Here is a 9,293-nt window from a genome sequence, read left to right as displayed (position 1 = left end):
CATCTTGCAGCCGACAAGAAAACATTTGTTTATTAATAAATAATTAAAATGTCTCCTTTTTTTTTTACAATTATTAGGCTACTTCTGCCTGTGCTTTGGGGCAAACTTAATGCATGTGCTTGAGCGCGGAATATATTAAGGCTCATTATGGATTATAGATGTAAATTTAATATAAACCTCTGATTAGTTAAATAATGACAAATGACCTACTAGTAACTAGAAAAATCTTACATGGGAGGCAGATCTATTAAATACCCTCTAAACATCTCTGTTAAAGTTTTTAAAGCATTTTATACGCGTTTGCATAAATTCTTCTTTCAGAACGGTCTGTAATGGAGAGATGCCTTAACACTGATTTTTCTTCTGAAACACAAAAACAAAAATTTAAATAAAATTTAAATATTTTTTGAGAATGGCCAACCCTTCTCTGCAGATATTGTTGTTTCTGGTTTGTGAATTGTAAATAGGCTACAAATAAATAAATAAACAAACAAATAAATAAATAAATAAATAATAATAATAATAATAATAATGTCTCCAAAAACTCCAAAATGTTTTTTTTGTCATGTCTGTAACGCATGTGTATTCCCAAATCTAAAAAAAGCCTATAAAACATCATAGACGGATCATACTGATGTCTGGACTCTGTTTGGGATTTAGAAAAACATAAAGAGATGGTTCAATATATTGGTTATGAAAAGGCTACATTCTGTGAGAATTTATATTTCATAGTCTAAAAAATATTGTTTTGACGAAACAAAAAATTAATGCAACAGTTTGCGAATTTATTTATTTTTTTTTTTTTTTATTTTATTTATTTTTTTGGAGTTAAGGCAACTACCTCTGAAATTAAGTTATAATAACCAATAAACTATATTGCGCTATACATTAGTCAACATTTAAAGTGGATCAAAACCTTTCTTCAAAGTTGCCCTAAAACCAAAATGATGAGTCCTATCTAAACCTGTTCTGCAAGTTGAAACCCTCATAAGACACTGTGCATACGAAAGAACAAGAGATTCACACATTTATATCAACCCCCACAAGCTATACAGAACTACCCCCCAACCCCCTCCAGCTGAACTGAACTCGGTCTGTTTTTTGGCTGTGAGGAATGGTGTGTTGTCATGTTACTGGGTTGAAACATGCCTTCACTCACAGCAGCCTTACTCTTTTTATTACAGCCCGTATTATTGTTTTCACAAGACCATAATAATAACAAATTATCAACTGATAATTAATCATCATTTTATGAAAATCATTGTTATTTGTGAACGTAGCGTTTGCGGAAGGCTTTAAGACCAAGCGGGGTCCTCCATCAGCTGCTCCCGCTTCACACCGCGCGTGACTCGCGCAAACTGCACCCAGCTTCAAAGTCCGCAAGTTTTGATTTAATGAAATCAATTTGAGCGAATACGACTTACTGATCATGAGCCCAACATTTAGCAAGACAGAAAAACATTCAGTCTACCTGAAGGAAGATGTATTTCATTGTAAGTTAATGCTGTTAAATAGAGAGAGAGAGAGCGAGAGAAATAAAAAACCTGTGTTGGCTATTCCTAAACTTGGAGCTCATTATATTGAAGTACAAATCCAAACACCAGAAGCAACCTACACTCTCAGTGTTCTTTCATTGAAAAGTATGCATTTTGTTTATTCACAGGCTATATGGTGGAAATAATATTTTTGTTTAAAACTTTAAGTGCCATTGTTTAAAAAAAAGCTTTATTGGCTAACGTTTCATAAACCTTCAGTTGTTATGCTTTAAAATCCCATACCATTTGTAATTTCACAGTATTTTCACCTCCTTAATCACTAACCTTTAAAGTCACAATTCTATAATGGTCAAATTTACTCAGGCTGATGGCACTTTTAATGACATTTTTTTTTTTTTTTTTTTTTAATAATTGTAGCCTACATAAATAGGGGAAGCAAAACAAATATGAATAATATTTGGATCGTCCCTTATTTTTTCCCTTATTTTCTTAAAGAATAAACACTTTTTTTCTACAAGAATAAACATGATAACATATTATTAATTCATAGAAATAATTTAAGCAATTAAAACCTGATAACATATTATTAATTCATAGAAATAATTTAAGCAATTTAGAAATTTTTTTTAAACTTGAACTTTAATACTATTAAACTGACTTTAAAATCTCAAGGAGTTTAAGTTAATTAAAAAGGGTAAAATGTCACAGTGCATGTTAAATAGCCTAAATGAACTTGTGTTAATATAATTAGAACTAACAATATAATTCGATTTTTTTTAAAAAATGAACAATTCCTGTATAAAATGGGACATCAACCTTTATATCAAACATTTTGAACAATTCCTGTATAAAATAACGCACGAGGCAGGTTGAGCATGCGAAGTGAATGTGCTGCACAAAGTCATTTTCAGATGCAATGAAAAAAAAAAAAAAAAAAAAAAACCTGGATAGCCTAGATTAGTCCCAGACTCTGTTCCTAAGTATATAATTATTATAATTACTGTTAACCCACAGTAACAAATTTTAACCGATTAATCTCTTATTTTCGTTTGATGAATTTTTTTTTTTTTTTTAGGCCCAGACTCTAATTTTTTTTTAAACACGCTAAAAAAATAAATTACGTTTGTGAGAGGAAAAAAAATATATAAGTCATGTATAAGTTGCATTTTATTACATTCAGAAATAATAACGCCTGGCCTAATAATGTTATAATGTACCAACAGGATATTATTAGTTCCCCTCACTTTACAACAAATCTTTTAAATTTAACAAATTTATCAGAACAGAAACAAGAATTACAAATATATAATTCTAATGGATAAATAAAATTGCAGTATATAATAGTATAGGCTTAGCTATAAACAAACAAAAAAATAAATAAATAATAATATAAAGCGAACCATAAGGTAAGGTTGGGCTCTCATTCAGGAGAAATCCAAACGTTTCCATATTCGTGATGTTGCCTATTTCAAACTTAACTATTATTCATTAGGTAAAATAGGCTTTGTAGTTCACGCATGTTTCAGTATCGACGAAAAAAAAAATAATCATAATTAGCAACAATATGCAAAAGTGGACCGCTGCTTGCGCCGAATGGCACGGTCAACGGATACTGTTTCCAATGAATGTGCGCGATGCACCAGCGCGATCAAACAGCTGAAACAGAAAATACAAAATTTTTGGTCACACAGTAAAGGTATTATTCAAAAATGCAAAGGGTTAGCACTTTGAAAAATCAAGAATAATAACAGAATCGATAATAATTATTGCTAAATGCTGGACCGTTCTCATTTCGATCTGCAAATGGAACCTGAAGGATTTTTTTTAAACCAAGAATGAACCGAAATGAAAACATTTAGCTTTTTATCTGTATATATAGTTTAATGACTGTTTAATAACAATAGCATACATAAGATCCTTTGTGTAAAGGTCTTCTTTTAATTTTTGATGAGTAGACTGTAGCCTAAAACTATCCTACATTTTGAAATTAACTCACTGTACATTTTTTAATGTTTTTTAAAGATGTTACAATGTTATATCATAATGTTATTGTTGTTTTACTTCCTCCTTTTATCTCATTTTACAATTACATTCAGTTCGCAATCCGTCCCTTTGCGACATCTGGCGGTAGTTTCGCGAATTAATTTCACACGCGACTGACTTGCAGTTAACGCCGCGGCATTATCCATTTTGGTTGTCTACCTACTGTACACACTTCACTATTACTATTACAAATTCATGCAGTACTAAGAATCACAATATATTCAAAATAAATCTAATTAGCAAATGTAAAATGTAAAAATGTCCACCTCACTCCCTTATCCTTCTCCTCATGTGCTGGACATCAGTAATGTGCATGCTCTTGGTTTTAATGCAGTACAAGAACCACGTTGATCATTCCTGGCACATTGTCATTTCCAGAGGATGCTACAGAGTCTGTGAACGTATAAGCTTTAATTTCACTTTGCTCACATATGTTGGGTGATACATAGATTTTACATGCCAAATTTTACCATTTATGATGTATGCAAGTTAATAATGTTAACTGTAGGCCTAACTGTCACAAAGGCCATTGTAGAGTTACTGTCATTATTATAAACAAATATCAGCATGTGACACATATATTGACATGGTAGATAAAACAAAGACCCCTAGTGTGTCGACAACACAGAAAGATTACAAAGGTTATTTAAGGATCAAAGATGTTTTATTATCATTCCATAAAACAATGAATGAAAATGTAGAAATGAGACAAAATCTGGAAAAAATGACCACATTAACACCATGAAATATATAAAATGCCTGAAAATAGTAAGCAATAAGAATCCAGTTACACTTTACATGATTGTCATAACTATTGGTAATCACTTAGTTGGGTTACAGAGTATTCAGTCCCAGTTCATAAACATAGAGGAAAAAAAACAGATTACAATTAACACAAATAAGGACAATCTGTGACAGAAAATAAGAAAAATAAGTCAAGTATAGTTAAGTATAAAAACGAAATCATTTTATAATTGAATCATTGAATTGATGGTTATAACAATAAGGGTAAATGTTCAATTTAGCACAGCTTCCAGATTGTCATTAGTTTTTTCTGCGCGACACACATCCTCTTTAACTGCTGGGTTTATGAGACCTCCAACCTCCATGATGTGGTTATACAGCTCCTGGACCAATGGCAACAAATATCTATCAACACAGCAAGACATACCAATCAAAGATGCAGGTTAGAGGTACTGTATACTGGGCTTAGAAGAATTTTATTGAGAAGACTTATCTGTGCTAAAGGCCATGTGAGTTCGACCATGAAGAAACTCATGTCAAAATGTATTTTTCTAGAAATCATTGATACTGGACTGAACAAAAGATCTTTTGAGAGTTATCTAAACAATGATGTAAACACATGTACGGAAATTGGATGTTGCACTTCAGTATTTTGTTGATGGCTTGTGTGTTCTTCATCATTAAGCTCTGCAGACCTTGGATTCCCTCATTACTCAGGCCCCACATCTCACCTTATATACGGGGAAAAAATATTACAGACTTTCAGAAACATACTGGTAAATATAATGCATGTCAAGTATAACTTAAAATACATACTTGATGTCCCACTGCAAAGCTGGGATGTCATCTCCTTTGGAGTGTCTGCACGGTGCAAAGAGATTTCCAGTGTTTTTCCATCTCAGCAATGAGAATCCTCTTCTCCTCCTCAAGTCTCCTTACTGCCATCACTGTGTCAAATGCCTTTCTCTTTGTCCTTAGACCTACGGAGTCTGGAATACATAAATCAGTTGATTTTAAGATTAGTATTTAAAGGTTTTCTTTGATTATCTGGGTAAACATTGCTAAAAAAAAACAAAAACATTGTGCTACTTCGAGACGTATTTCACGTCAATGGACTTGTGTACATATCACCATGTGGAAGCTGCCATGGCCAAAGGGTGTCGTCTGAAAGAATGGTGTCCAAGTCCAGGTTTTCTGCATTAGGGACAATGGTGTTATATTGATCCACCACAGAATTAAACATTTCTTTTCCTCCCTGATCTTTTGGCGTATCCGGGCACGACCTTTGCAGCCATCAATGTCTTTATAAAGACGTTGGGACCTCCTTGGTGACCAGCTCCTCAATTCGTCTGGCCACAACAGCAACATCAGCATCATTTGGGGATGTTGTTGCTGAGCAGAATAGAAGTAGGAAATATGCTTCTTAATTCCATGAAATAGTATAATTTCTGGCCAGTGGGCCCAAACAACCTTTTCTGTAACTGAGTGGTAACCCTACTGGATAAGGCTATGTATCCTACAGGTTCAAGGCTATGTGCATTTGCAACAAACAATTAAAAGCTTGACAAGAAATTAAAGTTTTAAAGATGCTAAAATAAGCTATGCGTCTATGACAACACAAAACTAGACAGAAATAACTTTATCTTTGCTTCCCATCAGGTGACACATTAGTTGACACTGTGTTTCACCAATAATTCAACGAACAGAAAAATAATGCATTAAGCAGTATACCAAACTGCATTTTATACCTTCTGCCCACTCATTGACATCAGTGATCCAGCCCTCCAGTTGATCATCTGTAACTGCCATTTCAGTTTTCATGGCCTCAAAATTATGCAACTGTCTTTGCAGAGCTATTGTGGCCTTCAAACAGAAATAACAAATGATGAAGCAGCGACAGACAGTAGTAATGCTTTAAACTGTGTTGATAAGGAATGTACAGCATATACAGCACTCATTCAATATACTGCACATATAATCGCAAATACAGGGACTATAATATATGGCAAATCCATGGAAAGGGGTCTGTTTGTCACATTGTCCCAATAAAACGCCATGGAATCTATATAATAATGAATACACTAGGGTTTGTCCAAAATATTGCAATTATACTATGCTTGCTCATGTTCTGTCACATCCATAACCTGAAATTGTCCCTATATGGTATGCAATGATGTATGTGTGTGTGTGTGTGTATATATGTGTATGTATGTATATGTATATGTATATATATCTATATAGAGAGTGTATGTATGCATGTAGTAGTGCTGTTAAAAGAAAAAAACATAATAAAAGTTGCTATGCAATTCTGTCAACTGTACAAAGGCAGTGAGATATGCAGCATTGAATTTAAATAAACTTGATAAAATGTCTTTAAAGCTATATGCTCTGGAACATATGATAGTTTATTGAGACCAAAGACTGGCCTTTAGATTTACCCAGCATGATATTATATCTCATGTTTAAGCACTACAGACAAAGAGTATAGAGACATTACAGCCAGTGGTAAATTCCAGAAGATCTGGCCGCTGTGAGGCACTCTTCGTGGGTGTAATGAAAGCTGAACAGCCATGGGGCTGATGGATCTCCTTCTCCGAAAACGTCAAAGCAAATTTTGAAAGACAATCTTTATTAACAAACCGTATATTTGAAGTCCAAGCTAGCACATTCTCACCTAAAAAAAACTCTTAAAACTGCATTCCTTGACACAAAACAGTATTATTTATAAAATTAAAGTGGATTTAAGCGTCTGCCATGACACTACATTAACAAAACATAGACCCGGCTAGAACAAGCGGAGCAATACAAAATGTGAAAGGGCATTCTTGAAGTGATACCGGTAGAATATATCAAGGCTCTCAACCAATCAGATTCCAGAACCAGAAAGAACTGTTGTATATATATATATATATGTATATATATATATATATATACACACAAACACACATGTACATATAGATATATAGATGTATGTGTGTGTGTGTGTGTGTGAGAACACTACATATAAATGTTTAGTGTGATGTAACTATATTTTACAATACACATGCTGCTATATATGTTGCATAAGTGATTACTGGTGTCTTTACCTTTTGATATCGGCAGGCAAGTGTTGAAGCCAAGTTGTTAAACTTTTGCTGATTCCAGCACATGGCCATGACTGTGAGCATGTCTGTGCGTCCTGCAAACAGAACAAAAAGTATTTTTTCACTCTTCTTCACAGTAGAGGTAGGAGAAAAACGTACAAATACTTTTCAGAAACAATAACTCAGTCTAGTACTGTGGTGTCAACCTGCTGTCTTTTGCTATTTGATTACAGTCCAAGGAAAGGGTTAGTTGGTTAGTGGCACAGGACAGTGGGGAAGTAGCATGCAACAGTGACACAGGACAACACGCAAATGGCATTGAGCACTGTAGCAGGACAGTAGGTGAGTATTGTAAGGTATGCACAACCAACAACAGTGCAGTATTTGCTCCAACTGTCTATCATTATGATTTTCAACTCATAAAATGATGATGATGGTATCGATCCACCCAACTGTCTTCAAGATTCTACATTGTAAATCTGCTTTGCTTGATATGGTCAGAGTCAGCATGTTCCTCATCTTTGTCATCAGGATCAAATTTTGCTGTAGTTTGAACACTTCTCATAGAAGTGTGAGAAAAGTCACTTTATCAAACTAGTTACACACTGTGTGTGTTTACCTTACCTGCTTTTGACATGTGCTTTGTGGTAACAGCAATTCTCGAGAGGAAGGCATTGCATTGCTCCACCTCCTCCCCAAGAGTCAAACCAGCCCCCTCCTGGTATGCCCCACTCCATTTTACCTTCAAATAAAAAAAGAAAAAAATAATAAATCTAAGTGGCAACAATATTATGTTTAGGGAAAGAACATCACATGAAAAGTTGCATTTTCTTACCTCACATTTGAAGTCGTGGGCTTTGGCATGAAACACTGATAGAAATGGCTTCATTGAGAGCAGATCCTGAAGCTCAGGGCATCTCTCGTTCCCTCTCTGGAGGTAAGGCCAGTACTTGCACGCAACATCCATAGCAAAAAATTTCACCGGCTTACAAGCCATTTTTTTTCTGGAGGTACAGGGGTAAGCAAAAACCTCCCCCCTGAACATATTAAGGGCACAAAGAAGAACACCATGCTGGCAAACTGCAAGTTCTAGGCCCTCCTCATCTATTTTGCTGGAGGACTTCTGTGACGTTTCTTGTGCTGCTGACCAATGTCCCCCAAAGACACCTCTGCCAGAGGTCTAAAACATGGAAGATGGCTAACAGGTCAAACAAACTCCTATGTAGGACATGGTTTTACAAGTAAATATAGTGATGTTTTGCAAGTTTACATGTCCACTGAGTGGCGCTTTAATCACAAGTTTTCAAACAAGCGCATCAAAGCACATTTTCGCGAATAGACGTCAGCTTTGCCTCACCGTTTTGTTATATTTGACTGCAGTCGGGGAAAATGAAAGGAAAACACTTTAGGCTAATTAAAATATTTAATATTCACAGATGAAAGTTTAGTCCTTATGAAGATGTGTGCGTTTCTTAGAACGAATTCAAGCAGGATAAATGTCAAGCCTATGAGCCTGTGCTTATATTTACTCTACACCATATTTTAGATTTGACGCATTTAAATTATTCTTATTTGTCTACATTTTATCTTCATTACAAATCTTGTTTGGTTTTATTTTGGATAATTGCATGTAAAAAAAAATATTCACTTTGTAATGCATATGGAAAATGTAAATTATTATTCATATTCAAGTGTTTGTGCGAAAATTATTAATGCGCTTGACAGGGAGGCGCCCTCTAGATCACGTGATTTTTTTCCCTAATAATGAAATAACTGAAAACCTGGGTGTCTCACATACATGAGAAATATATCTACAGAAAGCTTGAAATGTCTTTTAAACGAATCAATTCAAAATTAAAGCATTATGTAATCTGTGAAGGTTTAATTTCTCTCTAAAGGCGTGTTCATGTGGAGAGAGTCAGCACTG

The 9,293-nt window shown here is 34.5% G+C and overlaps 1 protein-coding gene across 1 annotated transcript; it reads right to left on the bottom strand.

The window, feature by feature from the left end:
* Positions 1-5,586: 5,586 nt before the first annotated feature.
* Positions 5,587-8,635, bottom strand: LOC122138771. Its single transcript, XM_042733335.1, has 5 exons — positions 8,202-8,635; positions 7,991-8,108; positions 7,370-7,461; positions 6,032-6,146; positions 5,587-5,675 (listed from the first exon to the last, which is right to left on the bottom strand). Exons 1-5 carry the CDS (start codon positions 8,409-8,411, stop codon positions 5,587-5,589), a joined length of 624 nt encoding a protein of 207 aa, XP_042589269.1. The 5' UTR covers positions 8,412-8,635.
* Between the last annotated feature and the right edge of the window lie 658 nt (positions 8,636-9,293).

The sequence above is a fragment of the Cyprinus carpio genome, chromosome A3, assembly GCF_018340385.1.
Source record: "Cyprinus carpio isolate SPL01 chromosome A3, ASM1834038v1, whole genome shotgun sequence".
NCBI classification, from domain to species: domain Eukaryota; kingdom Metazoa; phylum Chordata; class Actinopteri; order Cypriniformes; family Cyprinidae; genus Cyprinus; species Cyprinus carpio.
Note: the sequence above shows the minus strand (reverse complement) of the source record. Positions and strands in the feature narration are given on the sequence as shown.